Raw genomic sequence first — 27,533 nt, 5'->3', positions numbered from 1 at the left:
TGAGTTGTAGCCCTAGCTCTCTGCTTCCTGTTTTATGTTTAAGAAGCAAGACCGGAGGAGAGGTCTGGCCTGGAGGGGGCAGGCTGCCCAGGGGGACAAATGCCTGGGCTCCCCATGGCCCAGAGCCTCCCTGTGGAGACCGTCAGCTTCCCCGACTACCCGGATCTGTTTACTTACTTTGTTTGTGATAAGAAACCTTTGTGTTTAGGAATATATTTGCCCATTCTGTTGGGTCCAGATTTTGTACATTCTTGTCTTAGAGCTTCAAAGACCATACTTTAAAAAAATCTAATTAAACTTTCTGCAGCCAGAGACACAGAAGGGTGCAAACATGCTCCCCACTGGGATCCTGGTTGGAGCCTTCTCTTAACCCCGCTTGTCCTTGTCTTCAACGTATAAAAAAATGTTTTCTTGGCTTTAGCGATGGGATTTCCAAGCAGGGGATCTTGCCCTTTTGTTTCTTTGGTTTGGAAGAATTGTTTGTACCAAGTGATGGGTCAAGGGTGGTTAAGCAAGTGGGAGGCAGAGATTTGAGCCTGGAGGCCCCTGTCACGTCCCTCCAACCGCTCTGAGATGAGAGGGCAGCAGAAGAGTTTGCTTCCGCCCTCCTTCCCCCACCCCCACTCCTCTGCTCTTCCCAGAACTGCCCTGACCCGGATCTCAGCCTTTACTAACTAGCATTTCTCAAGCTGGTTCCTTGCGACATTAGTGGGAATTCCATGGCCAATTATGTGTTGGAAATTCAGTGTATTGTATCCCTCTCTTGTGGATTCACAGGGCTTCTTAGAGCATTAAAGGCTTCAGAACGTCCTGCTGTAAGGAAGTCTGTTTGATTTTGTCCATCTTTCCTTTTCTCTGAGTAATGTCAGCATAGAACATGTATCACCAACGTGCAGAACATTGAGTGGAAGACATTTCAGGAAATGTTGCTTGGCTCTTTCTGGTCGACGTATTTTGATAAAGTGTGGGCCTTTTGGTTTAAGGGAAGGGAAGTTTCCGCTGGTGAGTTTTCATTGTTCAGCCTTCCAGCCAATACAAGGAAGTTTTAATGGAGGATTACTTAGTCCCACCTTGACGGGTAGGATTGTTTGAGGCCTGTGTGCGTGTGTGTGCACGTGCACATGCACCAAGTCGGAGGGGAGTCCACTGCCCTTGGGGTAATTCTCAAGAGCTAAGGAAAAATAATGTGATAGGATTTCCCATCTTTGATTCCACCTCAGACGTTCTTGGCATTCACTGACAATTCAAAGTCCGAATGGTAAGGGTCACCGATGACACTTAGTAACGTTGCCTACCTTCTAGGGGAGGCCAACTATGTGTAGGCGGTACGCAAACTCTTTGTGTGCAGTAACTAACTTAGCACTTGCAACACCAATCTTGTAAGAGAGACACTCTTAACCCCAATTTTACTAGGGAGGGAGGTCAAACTCAGAGAGGTTCTATGGCTCACTCAAGGCCACACAGGTAGTTAGTGGTGGTCTACCATTATTGGAAACGAAGCCTCCTCCTTTGCTCCTTCTACAGCATCTACAAAGAACCGTCATTTAGGCAACAATCTATTTTATAACCACAGAATTCTGTTAGTGGATTTTTAAGAATCATGTTTTCCCCAGGATGATGAAAGTGAAAAATGATTTCAGGGTCTGAGTGTTATGTTCCTCAGGAGAACACTGCACATTGGATTTAATTGCTTAATAACTTAAAGTCAAGTAGTTTTTTATATGATACATTCTACTGAAGGAGAGAACCATTTCAGTGTCTCTAAATTGTCATTAACTTTTGCCTCCTAAACTGATAATAAAGGTTAGATCTCGGTGAGATACTCTGGGTGCTATTGGGAGAGAAAAAAAACGCATGATCTCCACACACTCCTCTCTGAACCAGGCTGCTTCTGGGCATTTTTTTGGTTTAAAAACACTTATACTTCCAAACAGTCACTGACCGTGCAAGCATCTGAGAACGACTGTGAGATTGAGAGTCCAGGATCTGGTACGTGGCTGTGGTATGGCCGGGACTCGAGAGAGTATATGAGCTGTGCAAAAAATACGATGTGTCTGACATGGTGCTGGTGCTGGAGTCACATTTGGTGGCAGAGCGGGAGCCCCAAAGCCAAGCACTAACGACCTGAAACATCTCCTTTTATCCTGCGTGATTGTTTTGTGCCTTGCTTGTGATGGAGCAGACTGGCTGAAACGCGGGAGTGGAAAAAGAACTCCTCTCTTTGGAAGGTGATCCCAGGGTTCCTGTGACCATCACATAGTGTACTAAAACCTCTTTTCTCTGTTGTTCAGGTAGTCTGACATTTTACGGATTTTGCTCTCTCTGAAGAGGAAACGTTTTAAAGGAATACGAGATGTAGAAGAAGAAATCTTCTTGTGCGTCCCCAAGGATGGAATGCCCACCCGTCCCTCGTTGGAGACCATGATCCCTTCTAGTCTTGTGGATGTTTCCATGTCCTCCAGTGAGAGTTCTCCCACTTCATTGTGTGCCATGGGAAAAACCTGAAGGACAGGCAGCATTGTTCCCAAACTTGTGGATTTTTCTAAGGTTTCAGTGGCTCTTACAGAACATGACAATTGGAGAACACTTCCTTTTGTTGTCTTTCAGAGTTGAACCAAAGAAGGCACGTCCTCATTGTCTAGGGCTCTGGTGCCTGCTCGTTTTTATATTTGTTTCCATTGCTTGTGCCTTAAAACCATCTCACGTAATCAAAAGACATCCTTGAAAGTTTCCCAGCACCACTTGCATGCGTCTGGGCTCCGCGGGGGCTCTCCCATGGCTCTGTGGGCCAGCAGTCCAAGGGCATTACCATGAGGCACTGCATCAATTGCTGCATACAGCTGTCGCCCAACAGTGAGCACAAACAGCAGGTTGGCTGCGGAGGAGGCCCCCTTCACGGTCACCTGGAGTGCCCGGCGTGCAGAGGAGAGAACAAAATTGTGCTTCGTGTGGATGGTAAGCAGATGAACTTGCTTGCCGTTCTCGAGGTGAGGGCTGAGGGAAACGAGAGCTGGGGCAGGTTTCTGCGCTTCAAGAAGGGGAAGCGATGTAGCCTCGTGTTTGGATTGATGATCATGACCTTGGTGATGGCCTCTTACATCCTTTCTGGGGCCCACCAAGAGCTTCTCATCTCCTCACCTTTCCATTACGGAGCCTTCCCCAGCAATCCCAGCTTGATGGACGGTGAAAGCCTGAGTGACACGAAAGAGCATCATCACCAACCCTCTGTAAATAATATTTCATACATGAAAGACTACCCAAGCATTAAATTAATTATCAACAGCATCACGGCCAGGATAGAGTTCACCACCAGGCAGCTCCCCGACCCAGAAGATCTCAAGAAGCAAGAATTACACGTGAGTAGCCTTGTGCTCATCTCCATTGATTGATTGATTTTTAAAAACAGATGCTCCCCTTTCTGTGGCCATCTCTGGGAACACAGGAAGAAACATGACAGAAAAAATGTCTCATGTGTAACAAGGAATAATTTGACAGCCTCACAGATCAGAGTGTGCTGCGAGAGGCCTGCCTGTTCACGATGTTCACCCCAAGGAGGAAGTTTCAAAGTACTGAACAGCGGCGAAACTCGAAATACCGGAAGGGCCCCTCCTTCTCATAATTTCATTGCAGGACTTGAAAGGCCGCCATGGTGATTCAAGGTGCTTTTGTAGATCACCAGCATCCCGTTTCTATTGTGTCCTAATTAGTATTTTTGTCTCTAATGGTCATTTAAATACACAACTAGTAAAAAGAGTCCAACTGTGAAATTTAATTAGATTGCTGTGCTCGCGCGTGTGAGAGAAAGAAAGATAAATCGTGGTAGAATGGATTTTGAGTAAGCTTTTATCTTCATTCTCTCCAAATTTTAGTTTTATTTTGGTCTAAGGAAAAACATGGCCTTGGCTATTTACCAAGTTTTGCTTTATTTTAGTGTTTAGCGGTTATCACTTAAGAGTTCAAACGCGAGCACTGTGGGAGGATTAGGGCACGATCGCATCGTGGTTAGAATGCGTTCTTGCTAATTTCCCCCCTCGGTGTGTCTCTCCCTTTTTTTCTTTTTCGTTGCAGATGTTTTCAGTAATCCCCAATAAATTTCTTCCAAATAGCAAGAGCCCCTGTTGGTACGAGGAGTTCACGGGTAGGAACACCACCGACCCCTACCTGACCAACTCCTACGTGCTCTACTCCAAGCGCTTCCGCTCCACCTTCGACGCCCTGCGGAAGGCCTTCTGGGGCCACCTGTCCCACGCCAGCGGGAAGCACTTCCGCCTCCGCTGCCTGCCGCGCTTCTACATCATCGGGCAGCCCAAGTGCGGCACCACCGACCTCTACGACCGCCTCCGGTTGCACCCGGAAGTCAAGTTCTCTGCCATCAAGGAGCCCCACTGGTGGACCCGGAAGCGCTTTGGTGAGTGCAGCAGCGAGGGGCGGAGCCGGGGCCGGGGCCTGCGCGCGCTTCTTTCTGTCCCCGCTTCCTGTCTTCCTCCCTCAGTGGTTCCTGGCTCACATCTCATGCCAGGTGATGGTGCCACGCGCTGCCAGGGAGGCTGGGCAGGAGGTGAGAAACGCCCTGAGATGCAGGGAGCAGACAGATCGCTAGTCCAGGGCTGCTCCACGCAAATATACGGTGGGGCTGGAACCCACCTCCCAGCCACCAAGGGAGCATTTATTGAGTGCCGGCTGTATGCAGGGCAAGGGGAGGGGTGCAGAATCAGCAGCTGCTCTTGTTCTGAAGAGCTTTGGTGCACCTGTCAGTGGTGAGTGGTTAAGAGCCAGGTGGGTGTATTTCTGGGGCTGTCTGTCCCCAGCTCTGCAGCCGTTCTTGCCAGAGCTCGCCCTCCTGACTCTCCCGCCCCAGGGGACCCTGTACAAAGGCCACCATGCAGGGTGAGTTTTGAGCTTCTAGCTGGCTTCTCCAGGGCTGTGAACACGTCATCCAGCTGCGTTGGGCCTAACTGTCTCTAACCTGCTTTGTCTGTCAGCTCCAAGTTGAAAATGAAAATCACATCGGCATAATTCTGGGCGACCTTGCTCACAGCACCCCATTCCCACAGGGGTGCCTGTGGACACCGCCCCCTCCCAGCCCGAGCCACCCTGCAGCCCTCACGTCACTGTTTCCTCTTAACCTTTTCCCTTCTGTCAGGAGATGTTTGGTCACTTTGACAAATGTCAAAGCTGGGGTGGGACTCGAGGGTGTGTTTCATGCGGAGGACCCAGGTTGCTCAGAAGGGAATCTTTAAAGTTTTCCTTGGTAGAACCTAAGTTTAGACCGAGTCCTGTTTCTTTCCTGACAAACTGACTTAATCCTTTTGATGTTCTTCCCAGAGTGAATGAACAGAAGTGTAAATGTGTCTTTTGTGGTTTGGCAGCAGCAGCTCCCAGCCCCGGGAGGAGCCACAGTTTCACGTAGGGTGATCCCCCTGCACAGCTCACCCTTCACCCTAATGAAAACCAGCTTCCCCCTGGCAGGGAAGAGGGAAGCACGCGAACATGCTTCTGGAATCCGCTCCCCAGGGCCTCCTTGACCCTCTTGCTGTTTCGCACATGGATGTTTTCTCTCCGCTTCCCATTAACCTTGGTAGTTGTGGTTTGGGACAGTGGGTTGTGAATATGTTCACACATGACAGTCATTTCCCCGCTTTTGAAGGCAAGGGGCACCTTTAGGCTGTGTTGGTCAGTGTCAGAATGACTAGCGAGTTCAACCAAGGGTTTGTCCTGGGACTCCCCCCTCCCCCCCCCACCCCCGTTAGGCAGACAGACAAGCTGCTTGATCAAACAGGCCAGAAATAGAAGCTCAGATAAAAACACCCTTTTCTGTTTGCGACAGCGTGTGCTTTCTGGATGCCATTGCTGTTCAGACACGTCAGGGCCCCATCTGGTGCACATGGGAACCAGCCCCAAAGCCCCTGGCCCTCCAAGCACATGCTTTTATAGGTCTTGAGCAGGTGTGCTGTCCTTGAAGCTGCCACTTGCAGTTCAGTGACGGTCTCCCACTCCCCGAAGCGTGCACGAATTAAAGACGACAGCCAGCTTGCAAACGTCCCTCCTGTGAGCCCCCTTCTGCAGCCTCCACCGGTGGCCCCTGGCCCTTTCGGTCCCTCTCTGGTCACGGCCCAGGAGGCCACCCTCCAGCACTTGGCAGCTTCGTTCTCAGTAACTCCGGCTCCTCGGTTCTCGTAGGAATTGTCCGCCTGAGAGACGGGCTCCGGGACCGCTACCCCGTGGAAGATTACCTGGACCTCTTCGACCTGGCAGCTCACCAGATTCATCAGGGCCTGCAGGCCAGCTCTGCGAAGGAACAGAGCAGGATGACGAGCATCATCATCGGTGAGACTTCTGGGCGGCTCCCATTAGGGCCACTCACACCCCCCGGGCTGGGCCCCCCATTCCCACGGGACCCCTTCTGCCCTGATGCTGGCCCAGCTTTTGCTCTGCCCACTGAACATTTGCCTGACGCCTGCCCCCTCTGTTGAAGGTGCCCTTCAGACCTGGCCATCATTCTTACCCCTCCGTTTCCGTCGCTTACGGCATTTCTGTAAAGGAGAAATGTGTAGTAAGCTTTTGAGTTCTGTGCTGAATCAAGTGCACTGGAAATGGTTTCTTATTTCTGTTATTTACTTATTTTTTTAATGTTTTTTATTTATTTTTGAGAGATCGAGAGAGCGTGAGCAGGGGAGGGTCAGAGAGAGAGAGAGGGAGACACAGAAGCCGAAGCAGGCTCCAGGCTCTGAGCTTGCTGTCAGCATAGACCCCGACTTGGGGCTCGCACGAACCATGAGATCATGACCTGAGCTGAAGCTGGACGCTTAACCGACTGAGCCACCCCGGCACCCCCGGAAATGGTTTTTTAAAGAAGTTGACATTTCTTTGTTTTTGTTTAAATTAAGCGCACAAGCTTGGTTTCTTTCCATGACGTACGGATCTAAGCTTGGATGAGGCATCATGATTGCAAGATGACCAATTAGTCATTGATGTACTATTGTGGCTTCTGTAATCCCCGGCCACTGGGGCCCGGTGAAAAGATTGAAATAGTCTTTCCTGAAACACACGCAGCCCTAACACGTTGTTGGTGACTAATTGCTGTTGAAGAAGCCTGGCCCCTATTAACTTAATGCCTTTAGATGTGCAGAATGGGACAGTTTGATTAATAATAATTTTTTTAAATTCACAAGAATGGTTTATAAAAAAAAATCTGTCCTCTCTTTATATTGGATTCAGCTTAGGGAAAGACATGTATCCATTTACACCTTCTGAAAGAGAGAAATCTAATCACATATTTTCTTAAATTGGTTACCTAAGGCAGCAATCTGTTTGGTTATTGTAATTTTCCTAAATGTATTATATTTTGATTCTCAAATTCAATGACTCTTTTTAGCAACTCAGAGGAATTGTAATCAACCATTTGAAAGATGGCTTTTTGCTTTCGTCTCTCCTGTCCAGGGAGATAGACTAAGCTCTGATTTATTTATTGTTGGTTTTTTTTTTTACAACTCACATCAAGTTCTGAGAGCCAGCTGAGATCACGCACCACCCCCACCCACCCCAGTGTGAACTGGCTACTAACTCTTTTCTTGCAGCCTTGAGTCCACACACCACAGATCACAGGTCTTAATTAATATTTTATTGTGACTCCCACACCGTATGCCTCTGGGAAAATCTCCTGTTCCTATGAAAGAGCTAAAAATACACATCCGAGGGCTAGGAAATAGAACCTAAGATAATGAATGAAAAAGGAAAGCCTTAGTTTGGTTTTCTAATTATACTTACTTCCAGATTTAAAAAGGAAAATTAAGGAAAAAGTTTGCTGCTCTGCTGTTTACCTAAAACAGAACTTGACAAGTTTCCTGGAGGTGGAGAGGCAGGTGGCCGGCTGGCAGCGAAGCCCAGCCTGTGCCCCCAGCCAGCTCTGTGCCGTGTGACAAGTCAGTCTTTGTGTTCCTGGGCTTCAGTCTGCACATCTGTACAATGGGCTCATTGGACCAGATCCATTCTGGCTCCTCCCAGCCCCGCGATGTGATTCAGCTCAGCTTCAGCTTCCTCTGGTTAGATCTTTAGTAGAGCATACGGGTCTTTCTTCATCATGGCTCACGGGTCAGAGAGAGCCTTTCCTCAGTGGTCTGGGCTAGTGACTGGAGGCCCAAGGGATTCCCGTGACCGGGTTCCCAGGGGTGGGGCTCCAGACCCACAGAAAGGCCCCTGCCTCTGCTCTCAGGGCCCCCTGCTCTGCCCTGCCAGAGTGCTCAGCTGGGGATCTGACTACTGACAAAGTTGTGGGGATTCCCCTAGATTGTGCGGGCAGAGAAGAGAAGAGAGGGGATTGTCCCATTCCTTTCTCTGTCTCCAAGGCCAAGCACACCGCCAGGCACCTGTTAGATACTAGATGAATGTCTTCCAGATGGACAGATGTGAAATGAATGAATGGATGGACGGACGGATGGGAAGAGGGACGTATGTTTCTATGATTGTAGAACTGGTTGCACATCAGTTGATTTTTGAAATCTGACCGAATCTGTGCCAATTTAGTGTTAGATACTTCCCTTGTTATAATATTCTGATATTCATTGTGAGTGGAATGTTCCAAGGACTTCTGGGGGGCATGTCTTCCCCGTGTTCTACGGTCTTATCTTAGACAAGAAGAAAGGAAAGACCAGATGGAAATGCTCACCTGAACGTGACTGAGCATCTTACAGTAAACATCAGGCCCTGCCTTCCCCTCCGAGTTCCTGTGATGCACTCATCCCTGATCAAAGAAACTAGTCTTTTGGCTCAGATTTTCCTGGAATAAGTGACTTTGAGATGTTTCAAATACCCACGTAAAATGTCAGGAAATTGAATTTGTATGTAATTGATCAATTTGCCGTTCTTTCTCAGTCTCTGAAGACTCTCCTAAAAAGAAAAGAAAAGCCAGGCAATTTGTTCAAGTATCTGAGACGGAGATGTTGAAATATGTGTATCTTGGCCTCCTCTTCGTTTTAGAATGCGTGTTTAACATTTCCTCCCTCATTCACGCAGACTGTCATAAAATCAGAGCTGGACCAACTGTCCATCCACCCAGTCAGTACTGAGTGAACGCCAGCCGGGTGCGGGGCGATGGGGCGGGCGGGCCCACCAGACACAGCACCTGGGACCGAGGTCCCCTGAGCCTTCCCGCAAGGCCTTCCCCTTGTTTGCTCTCAGACTGTGTCCCGGACGGGCCTTTGGGATTGCACACAAAATCCGATGCCGATTGCATCTAATTTCCCGAAGAGAGTCTGCTTCCCTCAGCTGCTCCTTCATCCCTGGCACTTTTTGAAAGGAACCATCTAGTACATTCTCAGCGGGCCCTTAAAATGCCACAGCGCTGTGTGCTGTGAGCAAAGTCAAACATCATGAAATTGGGAGGCCAGATGCTGGTAGAGGGCTTTTTGGCACATCTGGACAGGAGCTGGCAGAAAGCAGGTGCCCAGCGGTGCCAGGGTCACCTTGATTTCCAGATGGAGGCCTTCGAGGGAGAGGGGGGAGTCATTGTGGCAGAGGGGGTCGTGGTCAGCTGCCTCTTCCTGGAGTCCCCTGTGCCAGCGGTAGTGGCTCAGCTCACCCATCGAAGCCAGTGTAGGGGCAGGCACCCGAGCCCCATGTGGCCCCGACGGCAGGCTGCCCTGCGGGAGTCCAGACCTCAGTCCTGCTCACCAGCCGCGTTTCCCGGTTCTAGGGGAGGCCAGCGCCTCCACCATGTGGGACAACAACGCCTGGACGTTCTTCTACGACAACAGCACGGACGGTGAGCCGCCCTTTCTGACCCAGGACTTTATCCACGCTTTCCAGCCAGACGCGAAACTGATCGTCATGCTCAGGGACCCCGTGGAGAGGTGAGCATGGATTTCTTGCATTTGGGGGTTAAAAGGCAAGTTTTAAAGAATAGCCACCTCATTGTGAGCAAGATCTTGCCTTTTTTTCCCCCTTTTTTAAATAAACAAGCCCAGCTTGCAATGTTACTGCCATTTCTTATGTAAATGTTATTCTTGGTGCAGCCTTCATTGGGTCTAAACAAATTGGAGATTGTTTTCTTAGACATTCTGACCATGGTCTCTGGGCCTTCAGCCTCTGGCCTGGGGACGTGGGACCTTCCTCAGGTCCTGTCAGGGTATGTGAAACCCCCTTGGAATCTGGGGCATCAGGGTTTGCTGGGCGGTTCAGCTCCCGTGAGTCCTTGTGCCGCGACCAAAGCGGTGTCTTCACCCCTGTCAGCTCTGGGCGTTCCGTGTCCAGCTGTCCTCGGAAGAGCTGAGGAGGGAAATGATGGGCAGGGCTGCTTGGTTGTAAAAAGCAGGGGGTCCCCGCTATGACTGAGGCATGGCAGATGGGACACTGAAGCGTGTGGGCGTGGCTGGGCCAGAGTGGTGATGCTCACGTGACAGCGATTCTGCATGGACGGGTCAGCAGCTCAGATGTGTGTGTATGTGTGTGTGTACATACGTGTGTGCACACAACCATATGCACGTCCAGTCTTGCACTTGCTGCTTTTGTTTCACACTGTTGCCCCCAGAAGGACCTACCTTAAAGTCTTGCCCTGGTCACTCCCTGAATGTATCTCTGTGTCCCTTTGGCGGCTTTCTCAAAACGGCCCCTGCGGCTCTGACTATGAACTGGTCGGCGGGGCGTTGGCTTGTCCTGATCCGTCTGCACTGGGGCAGCCCTCCCAGGGCTGCGTCACACGCTCCATCTTTGTGCCCCAATGTTTCCACTCCGGTTCTGTCCTTCTCAGGAACCTACCCTGTCTGGTTCTGAGGCGGCCCCTGATCTCGGAGCAGCTCACCGTGTCCTACCTGCTGGTTCCCATACTCGGGAGGCAGAGATTGGCCCTTCTGCTCAGGGAGCCAGCTGCCCCCCCCACCTCCCCCCACTTCCCTGGCCCGAGAGCAGTTGACACAAACCAGTGGTGCTCTTGCCTAGACAGGGTTATGTAACTGCCAGCCCCGGGGGGAAAGGCTCCATGACTGAGTGACCCCTCGCCGCCCACCGAGGTGTTTTCACAGCTGCTCTGCCCTCCTCCCCCAGACCGTCCCTGGCCGAAGCTCCCAAGGCTGGAACATTCTCTCAAGAGTATGCTTCCTGTTCACTGAGCGTCTTCCTGTCGCTCCCCCCGTTCCTCCTTCTGAGGAAGACCACGCTGTCTCGGCCACAGGGGCACGGGAGTGAACGCTGTGACCTTGTGTCACTCCCTGGGCACAGAGGGGTGGGGACCCGGGCGGCGTGGGTCTGGTCTTGTTCAGTTTGTGCCTGACGCCCAGGCCCAGGGGCCCACGGCTTGTTGCAACACAAGCATGGCTGTGGTGGTTAAGGTCTGTGGCTTCCATTGGAGCAAGAGGGAGGGTGAGAAGTGACACAGAGGAGGGAATGCGCGCCCAGTGGGGAGTTCTAGAAAAGTTACTCAGGGAGAGCTGAAGCCTGGCTGGGTTTCGAAGGGTGACCAAGACTTTGCCAAGTCAACAGAGATGGAACGTGGGTGAGAGGAGGAAGCAGTGTGAGCAGGCGGAACAGTGGGAACAAAGGTAAAGACCGCGGTTTTCTTGTTGGAAAGAGGAGTTGACTTTCCTAAACATGTCTCCTTCTTTTCACAGTTCTTGATTCTGCCTCTCAGGACACAAGTCATAAAGGCGAGCCTTTCAGTGGGGAGGGTCACGGTGCTGCCCAGGTTCGGATGGCTGAGCCGGAGCAGGACCTGCCCAACTTGGCCGCTAGACCCAGCCAAAAGTCGGCCTGCCTTCAGAAGGCTCAAGGGCCCCAACACAGCCATTCCAAGTAGTGCCTAGGTTTTGTTTCCTCCCTTTCCCCCTCCCCTCCCCGCCCCCAATACTCTGTTTACTGTAAGAACTAAACTTGGAAATTTCTTGCCTTTCTGGTCCTCAGTAGAAATAGTTGACCACCTTGGACATTTATCGAGCCCTGACCACACGTTGGGCACAGTGCTGGGTGCCGAGCATATACATATCTGTGAAAGATGAAGGTCCACCCCGTGCCAACCCCCTGGGGGTTGGGCACGTTTTGGAGAAGTGAGGCCTTGACACTCTCGTGGCGGAGGCCGTCGCGACAGCCTGCATCAGGACGCTAACCCAGGCATCGGGCTGCCTGTCGTGTTCGGCATCTACTGCTGCATGACAAGGGACCCCAAAGTCAGCAGCTTACAACACCACACGCTCGCTATTGCACAGTTTCTGTGGGTCAGATCCTGACCCGGTTTACTGCATCCTCTCCTTCAGGCTCTCTCCCAAGGCCACAGTCAAGGCTTCACCAGAGTGGGGTCTCATCCGAAGGCTTGACTGGGGAAGACTCTGCTTCTGGGCTCGTGTGGGTTGTTGGCAAAATTCAGTTCCTCAAGGGCTGTTGGAGGGAGGGCCTCCATTCTTTGCTGGCTGCTGGCTGGAGGCCTCCCTCAGTGCGTTGCTGCCGGGGCTGGCCATCAGGGCTGCTGGCCTCTTCAAAGCCGGCAAGGGGAGGGTCAGCCAGCAAGTCAGAAGTCACGTCTTTTGTAATCTGATCACTAGAGTGTTGGTCCATCACCTTTACATACTCTGCCAGTTAGGAGCAACTTAAAAGGTCTAGGCCGCACTCAAGGGGAGGAGATTACATGGCCTGAATGCCAAGCAACAGGGATTATTGCCCTCCACACCTGCTCTCCATTTCCCTGTCTGGTCCTCCAGAGGCCTGGGCCCAGCCAGGAGCAGAGAAGATGCCAGTGTGATACCCCGTCCAGAGGCAGAGCCCCCCGTGCCCAGCACAGTGTGTGTTCGTGTGCATGTTTTCTGTGTGGGTTACTGAGAGCAACGGCTGTTTCACTGCTTTTTAAACCGTTATAAAAAAATCCGCAACAATAGGGATTTCTTCTTCTTTTTTTTAATCCCGTGGCTCATGGCCTATCTTAAATGGCTGGCTTGTTCACCATCCCAGCCAGAAAGGATGATAGATGCTCAATGTCTAGGTCACTCGAAGACACGACCGCTTGGAACCCTGTTGCCTTTAGTCCAGCTGGGTCCCAGGCCATTAGCCGGCTTGGGTCATCCCGTGGCCTTGCTCGTCCGCAGGGAAGGTTCCGGGGTTGCCTGCCTGCCACCAGGGGGATCAGGCTAAACACTCCCTGCCATCTACAAATTGGCGGGGGCGGGGGTGGATTTTATTTCTAGTTTCAGGTTCACATTTAGCCATTATTTCTAGACTTCGTCCAAGGTAGGGGGGTTAAAAATATTGGAATTGCAGATAGAATCAAATCAATTACTTTTAAGTTTCCAGAGAAAGGTGTAGATGGTAGGTAAGTCCATTTCCCCCTCCGTAGGAGGACAGGGGAATGGTGGAAAGTGGATAGGCTGGGGCTTACGGCCGGGAGGGCCCGCCAGGCCTCGAGCTGCAAGTTTCGCTCTGGAAGAGATCATGACGGTTTAAAAAAGTGAAGCGTTTTGAGGCCAAATTGGCCCACTTAATTAAAAAGCAGAATTTTCTTCCTTTAATTTGACTCTAAAGTGGAAAAGACTGTTCTTCACACTGTCTCACATTAGCCTCCTGCCTCTTCATTTGTGAGAGGCTGATGGAGTTCGCCTCATCATTTGGTGCAACCTCCATTAAATGCGAGGACAGAAGGTGCTGACCCCTCGGACATAGTTCATTCAGGGGATGCTTGGAGAGGAGGCTCATACCCCGTCCATTAAGGATTTTACCACGTCTCTGTTTGGGGTGTAATTCTGTGCATAGTTTCCATGCAAGGTACAGCCATGACCACCACAGGGATGGCCTGGTTTTCCTGTTTTATGATGGTGAGTCCAATGGGAAGGAGAACTCAGCTCAGTTAAGAGTGAGAACTTGATTTTGACCCAAACACCATGAGCCTTGGAACCTGGGACGTTGGTTTCTTCATCTGCTTGTATAAATTTATTTTTTTAAAGTTTAACTCATTTATTTTGAGAGAGAGAGAGAGAATGTGTGTGCACAGAAAGGACAGAAAGAGGAAGAGAGAGAATCCTAAGTAGGTTCTGGGCACTGTCAATGTGGAGCCCATCGTGGGGCTCAAACTCATGAGCCGTGAGATCATGACTTGAATGGAAATCAAGAGTCAGATGCTTAACCGACTGAGCCACCAGGTGCCCCTAAACTGATTTTTAAACAATCCACTAGTCTGGGTCAATAAATAATCTATGACGATGCACTAGGAAGGGAAGGAATAAAACACTTAAATGAAATGCATCCATTTACATGCAGTTGGTCATTAGGACAGAGTAATGAGTGATGCTGAGCCTCTGGGCAGAAATCCTGGTTTCACGGATTTCACTCTGTCTGCAAAGAGGGTCGTAGGGCGTGCAGGTGGTGAGTGGCAAACCAGGGTCACCTTGTAGATCATAGCTTTGGGAGACCAGATAGTCTGAATTGGAACCCCAGCTCTGTCACTTACTGGCCATATGACCTTGAGCAAGCTCCTTGACCTTTCTGTGTCTCTTTTCCTTATTGGTGAAATGGGGGGAAATAGTCCTGTCTCTAGGGTTGTGGGAATAACTTAATATACGTAGCATGTTTAAACAGGGCTGGATAAACACAAACTATTATGTAACTATTGGGTATTATTATTAGGACAGAGTAGTAGCAAATCGTAACAATAGCCAGATTGAGCACTCATTTACTCCCTGAACAGTTATCGGACAACCTTGACGTGCTAGATGTGGTACAGACATTAGAGAACAGAGTCCTTCTTGTCTTCCTTCATGGAGTCTAGGTCCAGTGGAAGGGGTGGGGACAGCCCTCAATTAAGTGACCAAAACGTTAACTGAGCACATACTTTTCACGCATTGCCTCATTTGAGCTTGGCAAGCAGATATTTGGGCTCAGTGGGGCTACATCACTGGCTTAGCAGTCGCCTGATTAGTAGTGGCCCGGCTGGATTTGAGTGCCTGTTGTTTAAGGAGTCAGGCTTTCCTCCCTATCCGAGGCCGGTCCTTGGGCCACAGATTTAACTTGGAGACAGCAGTGAGCAGCCGGAGGTTTATGGGGCTCGCTGTCGGACAACCAGCGGGGGCGATGGGAGGAGACAGGCAGAGTGGACAGTTGGGCCGTGATGCAGACACAGAGGTCTCCCTGACCCCACCGGGAGCTGTGTGGCTTGGACAGCCTTTCAGAGTTGTCCCCAGGGGAGGCCTCTCCCGGCCACCAGCGCTGACTGCCCTGGGGCAGCTTAACCATGCAGGGGGGTTGTCTTTTCCTGGACGGGACTGTGAGCCATCAGCCTGACTCCCCACTTTTGCAAGGCTCCGTAAGCAGTAAGGTTCCCTGTCTTTAATGGGTGCCTTAAAGGCACGGGCCCCACGTCAGAGAGAGCAAGACGCCCATCCCAGGGCGGCATGCAGCTCAGATAGCAGGAAGCGGCACTGAGTGATGCTTTGAATTGCCGGAACCCCCTGACCCGAGACCAGACTCCCTCTTGCCGCTCATGGAGGATCCCCTCCAAACAGCTCCACTTCCCTGGGTCCCGGGAAGCGCCGATTTGGTGCCACAGACACGTTCTTGGGCAGGAGCAGTGCCACGTGACATTTTCTCTGTAACACATTTGCGCAAAGATTAAAAAGCCGGCTGTTGCTCAGTACTTATGGATCAATTATTAATGTCAATTACCTTAAAGGGAAATTAGGAGACCTCCCCGGTGGGCCAGAGATGGAGCTGGGGGGGGAGGCCGTTGGAGCGGGGGGTCGTGACAGCAGCCGCAGATCGATCGCGTGTCCTCTCCCTCCCTCCGGCCCCCGCTCTCGCCTTTGTCTCTAAGACTCCGGAGGATTAAGAATCTGTGAGAGTCTTGAGGAAGGTAGAAGCCAAGTCTCTAGGTGGCCTAATAGTTTCCTGGTGAACTCAGGCATTTTGCTTCTCAGAAGCCGTCTGTCGGGTGTTGTGGCCTGCCTCTCATGAGCCCTAAAAGGGGCCTGGGGTCACTTCCATAGGGCTGAACGGTGAGCCCCTCAAGGCCAAGCGGGTTGGCCTGGGACACCACACACCACGGGAGGGAGAGCCGGCCAGGCCCAGGCCAGGACAGCTGGGGCCCTTGTGAAGGTGCCCTGAAGGCCGTGCAGGGGGAGGCACCTGGCGAAGGCCCCGTCTTGTTACTGGTGAGAGAGAACCATCGTGCTGGAAATCCCTGTGTGCTCAGCGCTGTTTGTTTTTTTCAGGAAGTGTTTACAAAGTCATTGGCGGTCCTGCGTGTTCCCACATGGATCGTTTGCGCAGGGCGAGAAACCCTGGGGAGAAGGGCCCTGTTGTCGCTCAGTCCAAGGGGGTTGGAAGGGGAGACGTGCATGCCCGTCGGGCCAGCACGGAGGGGCACAGGCACGGGGTGTGCTGGCGATCGCCAGGTCCGTTCAGGGACCTCGGGTCAGCGAGGTTGGCGAGTTGAAGCAGGGACGGGGAGATGGCACGTGTCACACGCTGGCCAGCCCTGGGGGGCGGTGGCTGCGCTCTGCGGTGGGGTCCCACAGCCTGGGACTCGGGCCTAGCTTCGCTACTGCTTTAAGCAGGGGTGGCCCAGCAGTCCCCTGGGCTTCTTCTCCCCTGCTAGCAGATCCTATGATCAAGGTCACTGGTGAACTGCATGCAAGTGCTTTGTAAATGGGGCCGGGCTCCTGGGTAAAAGGGATGTTTGGTGTTGTCTCTGAGATGGTCTGGTTTTTGTTCTGTGAACATTTACCAAGGACCCAGCATGGGCTGCCCTGGGCCCAGGACCCTGCTGGTGCCCAAGGGGAAGAGAAGACCGGCCCAGATGACCTCAGTGGACTGAGATTTTGTGTCCATTGTGGACACGTTCTGGCCCACACCTGGGAGTCCTCATCTGGCAGAAAATGAGCCTCAACAGGGTCACCTGTGTATACAGCCCAAGGTGACGACCAACATTTTCTACAAATGAGCTGGGCCCGGCCAGTCCTGCTGCGTCCTTCCTCATGGTGAGAAATTCATGGCTGGCGGTTCAGTGAGACAGAAGGGCCCGCGTCCCGGCCACATTAAATGGCCTTTATTTCCTTGTAGGAAAAAGACACACAATCATTATCGATGGCACCCTGTCAGTGGTCAGGAAGTTATCCATCAGCGATCCGAATCTGTATGCTCGTAAATGGAGAATGATGAGGGGCTCTGTTTTTCAGTTCTGTGATCACCCTCTGGGGGCTGCAAAGCTGGGGAGTGGGGGGGGGTGAAGCAGGAGACAAGACTGTGCCCACCTCTTGGGGGCCCCTGGTGGAGGAAGTAGGACGTTCACGGGTGTGTTACTGAGAAGCCGGCTGGTGGGCGCTCTGGGAAATTGGGGTGAAACTGGGGCCAGTGCGGCCCCTGCGACGTGGGCCAGCCCCTGAGCATCAGCTGCTCCCAGCCGCCCCCAGCCGCCCCCATCCATTCTCAGAGCCCAGCCTTTGGGACGTCTGAAGCCTGAGCAGTAACAAGGGGGAGTCTCTTGGGACTGGAGTCTCTCGAGGGGGGTCTTTTGAGACTGAGCTGGTGAAGGTTCCCAGGTCTCGTGGGTGCGGGGGATGTCCGTGACCTCCGACATGAGCCTCTCTGGGAACTGACAGGTTAAAGCCAACAGTGACTTTCTGGGGTGACGAAAACCTCCTGGGACTGGATGGCAGTGGCGTTTGCGCAGCTTGGTGTGCGCGCCAAGAACTACTGGACTGTGGGCATGTGGATTACATCTCCAATTAAAAATGGCGAGAACGGGGGCACCTGGGGGGCTCAGTCCGTTAAGCGTCCAGATCTCACCTTCATGGGTCCGAGCCCCGCGTCGGGCTCTGCGCTGACAGCACAGAGTCTGCTGCGGATCTTCTCTCCCCTCCCCTCTCTGCCCCTTTCCACTCACGTGCTTTCTCTCTCTCTCTCTCAAAAATAATAAATTTTAAAAAATCATTTAAAAAATGGTGAGAACTGAAACCAAGATCAAATGAGCCGTGTGACAGCCAACAACAATCAGCTTATGCAAGTGATAGCAGACCGCTCCGTGAGCTCTGGAATTGTTGTTTGTAATGTTTGTTTATCTTGAGAGAGTGCGTGTGCACACGGAAGTGCAGTGAAGGGGCGGCGAGGGGCTGTGAGCACAGAGCCCGGCTCGGGGCTCGATCTCACAAACCCGGAGATCAGGCCCTGAGCTGAAGTCAGGAGTCCAACCCTCGACTGCCTGAGCCCCCCGGGCGCCCCGAGCTCTGAAATGACAATAAACATCTGAAGGCCAGTGTGTCGCGGCTGCCATTTCCTCGATGCCCAGTGCGACGCTCCGTAAACTCACTCACTTTTCCTCATCTTTGTCCCGAGTGTGTGTTTGCCGCTCTGGCACTCGTCATGATTGCTTTTCTGTTTCCTGGAGCTTCAGCAGTTCTGTAACAGAGCTGACTTTTGCTTCATGGTCACTGTGCACCTAAAACAATACAAACATCGAAACGAACCCCAGAACCCCTCGTCTCCGATAGCTGCCCCCCCGCCCCCCAGCTCTAGTCACCTGATGATTTGACTCCTGAACTCGGGCCGAGGCCTGTCGCGTCAGGGGGCTCTGGGTCCAGGGAGACCTGGCTTCGTTGAGCCCCAGCCGCAAAGCCCCCGGGACCGCATGACCTCTCCAAGGGCCAGCCTTCTTGTAAGACAGGGCGACGACCCCCCGTTTGTGGCTCAGGCAGGGAGGGGGGCCAGGGGGATGGGCTGTGAACGCGGGCAGCCACGTCAGGAAGGGGGGCCGTGGGGACCGTGGGAGGGGACGCCCACAGCACACGCGAGCCCGGCCTCCGGGAGGGGCCCACGGAGTGGTGGCTGTCCCCGCTTTGTGCCGATCAGTCCACCCACCTCCACTCAGTGTCGTTGAAGGAATTTGGTATTGGCCTAGGCCTAACCATCCGATTTTACATGGTGGGGGGACCTTCAGCAGTGGCCTTGCTGGCCAGTCCTCTGTCCCCACAGGAGGGAGAGATGTCCTTTCCAGGGGCACTAGGTTCAGGGAGCCCCCCCCCCCCCCCCCCCCCCCCCCCCCCCCCCCCCCCCCCCGCTGCAGTGCTGGGTCCTGGGACCCCCGTGCCACATGGACGGGAGCTGAGCGCACCCCCAGGAGAAACGGCCCCCCCTCACGGGGCCGCCCCAGCAGCCCATCTAAAATAACCACCGCACAGAAGGCCTGGAATATACTTGGACTTATATTTGGAATTGCTGTTGGAAACGGGCCTGGCCAAATGTAACACCCATCTGTTTGGGATGGTTTAAGAGTATGAAAATTAGATGGTTCGGCAGAAGGGGGAGCTTGGCAGCCCGTTCCATGCAAGGGGGCTGGCTGGGCGACAGGGGCAGCTGGCTGTCAGCCAGGGAGCCCTCCGCCCTGCCAGCCGAGACTGCTCCCGCTGCCGGAGCCACTGCTTCCTGCTGGACGGCCCCAGGTGGGAGACTTCCCCCTTGTCTCAAGCTAGTTCCTGAACCTTCCACCCACTGGTCAGTCTCCCCTTCAGGAGTATAGCTGAGGTTTCCTTCCAGCTCTGGATGGCCTTTTAGCCACGGAAACTTGTCCTTCCTGCTAAGTCAGATGGAACAGCTCCTTCCCTCTCACCATTTGGTACCCAGCCCCCAAAGCGAGCATCCTTCGGGGTCCTGACAGGCCAGGGTAGAACAGAGTGACGCCCTCCCACATTTTTTATGCTATATCTTCATTAATGCATCCTACCATTTGTATAAATGTCCGCGCAGTTCTGTAATGATTCATTACGCGTTAATGTCAGCTAAACCTATTGTGTATTAACTCGTTGGCCTCTCTCCCCCTTCTTTATTGTTGTACAGTAGATTAAAAAATGTTTTTAAATGTTTATTTATTTTTGAGAAAGAGAGCACTAGTGGGGGGGGACAGAGAGAGGGGGAGACAGAGAATCTGAAACAGGCTGCAGGCTCTGAGCTGTGAGCACAGAGCCCAACGCGGGGCTTGAACCAGAGAACAGTGAGATCATGACCTAGGCGGAAGTTGGTCGTTAACTGACTGAGCTCCCCAGGTGCCCCTCGTACAGTTGATTTTAAAGCGCAAAATGTGGGTGTTTCGGTTTATCTTGTTACAGGAGAGTGCCCGCTCCGGCTTTTGGATGCCTAGTCTCGATACACTTGCTGCCCTTCTCAGTATTTTCTGAACGGCTTTACCCCTCCCAAGTGGCTCTCACTCAGCGGTGGTCACTGTCTGGCCCTTGCCCTCTCCCTCCCTAGAGTAGCGGTGGGGAAATCAGCATTGATTATTGCTGACGTGCTTCAAAGCGTGAGTCTGATTCTTCGGGGGGTCCACGATGTGCTCCCTGAAAGCTGGAGCTCATGCCTGTCCTCTGCCTTCTTTGTTCTGTCTCTGAAGGGAAGCCAGCTGTGTGGCCTCACCCATCTGCGTGCTCAGGACTCTCCTGTGGTCTCAGGGTAGGAGAGGGGTGGAGGCAGAAAGCTCAGTCTTCCCGGGAATTTGGGGTAGAACCTGCATGCATTTCCTGGGGCTGTTGCAGCGAGTCACCACAAGCCGGGTGGCTTCATGCCAGAGAAATCTGTCCTCTGGCAGTTCTGAAGGCTAAACCTCGGATGCTGCTGGCTGTGGGTTCCTTCTGGGAGCTCTGAGGGCGGGGCTGCCCTGGGCCTGCGTCCAGCTGCTGCTGGTGGCTGACAGCCCTTGGGGTTCCCTGGCTTGTGGCCGAGTCCCTGCAGCCTCCCCTTCTCTCTTCATGTGCCCTTCTCCCCTGTGTCTCTGTCCCTCTGTGAGGACACCGGTCATGGGGTTTACGACCCACCCTGCATCCAGGATGAACTCCTCCCAAGATCTTCATTCCGTAATTTCACCTGCAAAGACCCCATTTCCCGATAAGATCCCATTCGTGGGTACTGGGGACATATTTGGGAGGATTTATGGAATCTACACGGGCGAGGTGGCCATTCATTGTGATGAATAAAGTCTCTGCTCAGGTGTTTACGACAAAGTGGTATTGTTCTCGGCACACCTCCCAGCAAGCATGTGGATTCCAGGGGCTCCCAAAGCCCACCGCACATTCCCGGGGGGCCTGGGGGGCCAGAGACACCCCGTCCACTCTACTGAGGGATGGGACCGGCCAGGCTGTGAACCTGCCTCCCAGAAGGGGGGTCCTGAGTTCATTTCACCTCCCCTCAAACAGACGAAAATCAGTAGTCGCCTCCACCCTCGCGGCCCTGCCCCCTAGCAGGGCTGGGCTGGCCCGGCTGGCACATCGGACACGACCCACTTTATGCCCCGGGATTGCTCCATCTCTGAAGACTTGTCATGGAATCAGCAGACTCCTCATGAAGTTACTTTGCGTTGAAGTTGAGCCAGGTTGAGGGGTTCTTGTGTTGTTTATGAGCGAAGTGTCTGCAGGAAATGTTACTACCGCAAAATCAACGGTCAGTGTGGAATGCTTGGCCCAGCGGATGGGTTTGTAGACAGTAGTTTATGTGATAGAATTCTGATGCCACCAAAGAATTTGGACTGCCCTGTAGGCGTCCATGGTAAGAACTCTGGACTCAGATTTCCCGTTAAATCCAGATTTTGATGATCATTTGAAAGGTGTCTGTTCCCTTTTCATGGACATCGTTTCTAGGGCTGGGCTGTGACGTCAGCGGGACTGAGAAGAGGGGAGTGAGCCAGGAAGGGCACCCCACCAGACCTGCGGCCACCTTGTATGCTATGGCAGGTACAGCTCGGTGGCTCTTTGAGGTCCGGGCAAATCTGATTTGGGCATTTACCCATCAGCCTCTAGGTTATACTGTGACTGGCCTGCAGGGACAGGTGCCGGGATGAGCAGCCGCTGTTGGGGATGCCATGACGGGCAGGTGGAGTGTCATGCTGGGTAATGTGCTCGGGTGGGCGCAGGTCTGGGGCGAATGTCCTCACCGGTCCCTGAGCATTTCTCAGGACCAGTCTGGAAACAGGGCCTCCTGGAGAGTTGGAGGGAGCACTTTGCAGAGTGTGTGCAGATGCCAGGCGGTCAGTGGGCAGATCCCAGACGTCTCCGGACTTCTGGGAGGTGTCCTCTGGGGACACCGGCTGTGGATGGATTCTAATGGGCCATGCTGGAGGCACTGTGCCAAGCACCAGGACGGAACGTGGTCCCTAAGAAGCCATGCTCCTGTGATCACCGTATCTAAGTGTCCCACCTTGACTGCCCTTACAGGAGAGGGGTGTGGGGGGAGCCCTGCACTGGGGGCCCTGTACTTTCCACCCCCGTGGGTGCGGCTGAGTGCTGGGGTCAGGGCGCAGTGTGGGGTAGGGGTGCCGTCGGCGGGCTGCCTGTGCTTCTCAGAGCCACTGCGTCACCCTCACAGGAACGAGGGAGGCCTTGGCCCCCATTCCCCACAGGCAGGCTGTGCGAGTGAAGGGCGGAGCAGGGCGGTCACCTGGGGGCGGGCACTGGAAAGACACCGGACAGAAATGAAGAGGGGATCTTCGAAAAACAAACGATGAAGACTTTGCAAGCAGAACGCAGGAAGAGGGAACTTACAGCTCAGAAGTTCCAGCAGAGACAAAAGTGATTTGGGGGCAGTGAGATGACATTTATGTTAGGGTGCTGTCTCCCATCTCCCCTGCGCTTGCAGGTGCTCAGAGCCCCCCCCCCCCCCCCCCCCCCCCCCCCGCAACAGGGAGAGGAGAGAAGTGTGGTGAAGACAGATGTGTGATCTGATTCCACCTGATCTGATTGGGTACCATCCACGGTTGTAAAAATATAAAATATGCCCATACCTGCTTCAGTGGGCACAGAAAATTTCTGAAAGGCTGTTTCAGCCCCTGAGAAGAGAGATTCCCTCCAGGGAGTGGGACTCACATGAAGGACCCCCGGAGAAACTGGGCAGGAGGGCTTGAGTGAGGGCTGAGTTTATTACGTTGTTGTTGTGATTCATCCTTTCTTACTGTTTGTCTCATGTAAGAAAAGTAGCCCTTGCTTAAAAAAAATCTATCTGTTAAGCTAAGAGTCCAGTAAAATATCCTTGCAGAGGATTTGTTGAAAGAAAGAGAGACAGAAAGAGGAAGGAAAGGAGGGAGGGAAGAAAAGGAAGGGAGGGAAGGAAGGAAAGAAGGAGGGAAGAAAGGAAGAGGAGAGAGGGAAAGAAGAAAGAGGAAGGGAGGGAGGGAGGGAGAGAGAGGAAGGAAGGAGCGAGCAAACCCTTATCCTGGAGCTTGGCCACGGCTGGTAAGGCAGGTTGCATTCAGGACACACTCCAGTCGGTGTCAGGGTACCGCATGGCGTTTTATATAGGGGATGAAGACTGGCCTCAACTTCAGATACAGCAAGGAAAAGTGAGGACTTCTAGCCAAGGAGCAGTGGAGGTGGTGGGTTGGAAATTACTGAGGTCGTCCGGGTTCTGGCTAAACAGAGCAGGGTTCCTGCTGGAGGCAGGCTGAGGCGATCAGACACCCCCTGGAGGACAGAGGGGGACCCGGAGCCCACTGGATATTGAGGGTGAGCAGATGTGGCAGCGTGGGGGGATGCCTGCTGGAACTGGGCACAGAGATGGACGTGGGCATCTATGAATTGAGGCTTCATTGGGAAGGTGTAGGGGAGCACGGGGAAAATCGGGTCAAAGAGCAACACCGTCAGTTCTCAAAGGCAAACGTGGCCACATACGTGTGTTGACACAGACCCCTGTGTGTGGACAACTAGGTTTACAGGTGACTGCAGGCCTGTGGGGGTGGTTTTATATTGTGTTAAAAAGTAGGGCCATGCCAATCTAGAAAGGGACCTTTCATAATTTTTTTTTAATGTTTGGGACGTCTTTGGAGCGGGCCAGGAATCTCACGAGGAACCATAATATTGTAGGAGCGACAGCCATTCTGGTTATTGTGGTCTCCGATGGAGGAGAGAGAAACCGGAAGGAGCATAACATTTTTATGGCCCGTCTTCGCTGTTGGACGGTTTTCCTGATCTGGTGTTTCTGAGCTCGCCATTGCAATGGACACAGCTGTGTGCTGAAGTGGCTAGAAAGAATTCAAAAAATACCGGCGGTTTGTCTGGGGGCAGTGTAGACCTGTCTGAGTCCAGGAGAGCATGGGTGGCCCTGTGAGGGGCGGGGAGGTGTGGAAGGAAGGAGGGAGGGGGGTCATCTGCGGGAGAAGAGAGAGAAAGGCAGGGGCCTAATGAATGAGACGAGGTAAGGTACTTGCATGTTGATTTCCACGGTCGCCCAAACTGCGTGATCTCCCGGTCCCGGGTGGTGACACATCTGTGTGCTTCGTCCCCAGGCTGTACTCGGACTACCTCTACTTCGCAAGTTCAAATAAGTCCGCGGACGACTTCCACGAGAAAGTGACGGAAGCCCTGCAGCTGTTTGAGAACTGCATGCTTGAGTTTTCCCTGCGCGCCTGCGTCTACAACAACACCCTCAACAACGCCATGCCCGTGAGTATCCTGGGAGCCGGGCCCCCACGGGGCGGCCACGCGGTGGTGGTTGTGCACTCAGCCTGCCAGAAGGGATTTCCTCATATAAACGCGGAGAAGTGTTTGCACGTGCAAATGCGTCTCCCCAGGCCTCCGGGCGGCGGTGCCTAGTGCACAATCAGAAATGCGTGGACATAAAAACTGTCCAAAGGAGGGGCCCTTCAGCTGGCACCAGGCTTCCTTCCCTGCTGAGGTCCCCGTCACGATACCAGCTCCTCCCTCTGCAGAGGCCGAGGGCGCATTTAGGAAGATTACCATGTAGTGAGGCTCCAGAGACCCACCCTGCAATTAGGATGGCCAAGCACCGGGACCCAGGGCAGGCACGGGACCCAGGGCAGGCACGGGCGCCCAGGGCAGGCACGGGGACCCAGGGCAGGCACGGGTGCCCAGGGCAGGCACGGGAACCCAGGGCAGGCACGGGGACCCAGGGCAGGCACGGGGACCCAGGGCAGGCACCGGGACCCAGGGCAGACACGGGGACCCAGGGCAGACACGGGCACCCAGGGCAGGCACCGGGACCCAGGGCAGGCACCGGGACCCAGGGCAGGCACGGGGACCCAGGGCAGGCACGGGGGCCCAGGGCAGGCACGGGGACCCAGGGCAGGCACGGGGACCCAGGGCAGGCATGGGGACCCAGCTCTCAAATCATCTTAAGCCTGCTCTCTGATGGCGGACCGTTTTGATGGTCTCAAGAGTTACCCACTGGTGACTTTCAGTGTTCCTTCAACAGGGCCTCCTCCCTGGAAAGATATTTCCCCTTGATCTCTCTTTTTCTTTTCTCTTATTTGCCTTCAGAAATATGGCTGTACACGTCTTGCTTTTTTGTGTTATTATTATTACGCAAAAGGAGCCTTTGGTGGGGGGATTCAGCACACTTTAGCTAGGGCTGGTTTTCTGCCGCACAGCACCCTGGGTTGTTGGCCTTTTCAGCAGATTTGTGCTGGGGAGAGAGCCTTCTGCAGAGAAGCTAGTGCGGCCCAGGTCGCGGGGTGTGGTGCACCAGTGCTCTGTGGAGCACAGTGTGTGGGACGGCACAGACAGATGTGCTTAAGGTGGAGTCGGGAACCCCCTGGGCCTGGGGTGCTCAGGGTCAAGAGGTTTCACTCCCTCTTCCTTGTTCTCGAGGCCGTCGCATCTGGAGTGCAGGGTCCTGGCTCTGGCAGGTTGAGGTTATTCTGCTGGACTTTTACGTTTGTCAGAGAAGATGCAGACAAGGGCACAGACAAACCTAGACTCTGCCCAGTGGCCCAGGGTAGAGGAATGGCCTTTGGAGCCAGACAGAGGTGTGGGTTCGGTTCCCAGCTTGGGCCTTTACAAAGCTGTGTGAGTCTGGACAGTTGTTTTAGCTTCTCTGAGACTCCATTGCTTCCTCCTAAGATGGGGTAATAACGCTGCTCTTCCAGGCTGTTGTAAGGGTTAGAGTGATAGTTCCTTCATGTGCAGGGGACAAATGAATAGCCCTGTAGCCCTCTTAGAGTTGCTGGTCTGCATCCTGCGAATCACACCCACAAAAGACAGATGAACAAGAGAGAGAAAACCACAAGTTGATGAATCTGTGTGTTGCACTCGTGCGTGATGAGTAACTCAGAGGGATGGTTAGAACTCGGGCTTGAATAACATCCCAATGGTAGAAAAATTCATCTGTAGAGAGGTGACCAGACAAAGGAAGAGGACTTTGAGTTTCTAGGGCAGCAGATGGTGGGAAGGCAGATAAATGTGTGGAGGAGCTAATGGTTGATAAGGGCTAGCTTTATCGAGGTTGTGACGTCACATCCTCTGGTGCTGTCTTAAGGCTGACAGGTCTAGAGTTGTCTCCAGTGATTAATTTGGTCCATCCTGGTGGAGAGGGGAGGAAGGGCACCCTGACCCATTTATGTACTGCTTTGAGTCAAATAGGGTGAGGGCAGAGAGCCTTTCTTATGTTTGTGTTTCTTCTCAGTTGCCTTCGGCTCAAAATAATCCTTATGCCAAAGTGGCGCAGCGTGTCCTGCCTCCTTTCACATGCATTCGTCATTTGAGCGTGTCTGTGTGTGGTACGTGGGCTGGGAGGGCACCCCTGACAGGACAGGCCTGGTCCTTGTGCCTTCATGCAGCGCCGGCCCTGGCAGGGAGAGGGTCCCGCGGCTGGCGCAGGAGCCTTGGCTCCCAGCAGGGGCCCCCAGAACACAGGGCAGCAGGGGGACCTCCTAGGAGAGGCAGTGTTTGCGCCGAGGCCTGAAGGATGAGCCAGCTGGGGACACGGGGGCGGTGCCTGTCCAGGTGCGGGGAGCGGCTCACTCAAAGGCTGCAAGTTCAGCACGGAGAGCACGTGGGCCCAGCACATGGTTGTGCGGGTGGGGCCATGGCACGAGGGAGGTGTGAGCCTTGGAAATCTGACCTTCTTCCCGAGGGACGTGGGTCCCCAGGGAGAGTTTGAGGAGAGGATGGTTGTAGCACATCTGTGTCTCAGAAAGATGCCTGGCATATGGCGCCCAGGGCTGGCAGGGTGTCTCCCAGAGACCAGGAGGCCAGCGTGGGGGGCGGGAGGGGATTTGTGTAAGCAAACTGGGGGCTGAGTCAGGGTAGGAGACCATGGAGGTTTCTAGAAACAATTAGGAGGACTGGTGGAAAGGATGTGCGCATGGATTGGGTTGGATCAGGCAGTCGGATAATGGGGAAGCTGCAGCTTTGCTGGCTGGCAGGCCAAGTACAGCATTTAGTTCAAAATGGCCCTCGGTCTTAGCTGTTGCTTTTGAGTGTGATTATTCATGGCCATGAGGGTCCTCCGTGCAGGGCCTGCAGGAGAGAAGAGCCGCTACCTGGAGACATTTTCGGAAAACTCCAGGGGTGGCGTGAAGTGGGAACTGGCCTCATTCACAGCGGAGACTTGGTTCGTCTCCAGGGGCACACACTGGGCGCCAACTGTGTGCCCAGCACCGTGCTCCGTGCTGGAAGAAGCCCGGCCACGGGGTGACCCGGGAGGGAGGGAGGGCAGGAGGCAGAACAGGGAGAGTTGAGGTGATGTGCCCAGCTGGTGTGGTTCAGAGAAGGTGCTGGAACCATCCTCCTGCAGGCCGTGTTACTGCTGGGCTCTCTCTTCAAGAGATCAGGGGGCCGACGCTCTGAAAGGGCGGGAGAGGC

The 27,533-nt window shown here is 53.4% G+C and overlaps 1 protein-coding gene across 1 annotated transcript in view; it reads left to right on the top strand.

The window, feature by feature from the left end:
- The first annotated feature begins 2,291 nt into the window (after positions 1 to 2,291).
- CHST15 (carbohydrate sulfotransferase 15) overlaps positions 2,292 to 27,533 on the top strand; it is a 30,695-nt gene continuing 5,453 nt past the window's right edge. Inside the window, exons 1-5 of the mRNA XM_029932745.1 lie at positions 2,292 to 3,356; positions 4,069 to 4,408; positions 6,181 to 6,327; positions 9,692 to 9,848; positions 24,218 to 24,374. Coding sequence (XP_029788605.1) covers positions 2,811 to 3,356; positions 4,069 to 4,408; positions 6,181 to 6,327; positions 9,692 to 9,848; positions 24,218 to 24,374 — 1,347 coding nt within the window. The 5' untranslated portion in view covers positions 2,292 to 2,810. The remainder of the gene's footprint in view (positions 3,357 to 4,068; positions 4,409 to 6,180; positions 6,328 to 9,691; positions 9,849 to 24,217; positions 24,375 to 27,533) is intronic.

Source organism: Suricata suricatta, chromosome 2, assembly GCF_006229205.1.
Source record: "Suricata suricatta isolate VVHF042 chromosome 2, meerkat_22Aug2017_6uvM2_HiC, whole genome shotgun sequence".
Classification (NCBI taxonomy): Eukaryota; Metazoa; Chordata; class Mammalia; order Carnivora; family Herpestidae; genus Suricata; species Suricata suricatta.
This window is presented reverse-complemented; position numbering and strand designations above follow the sequence as displayed.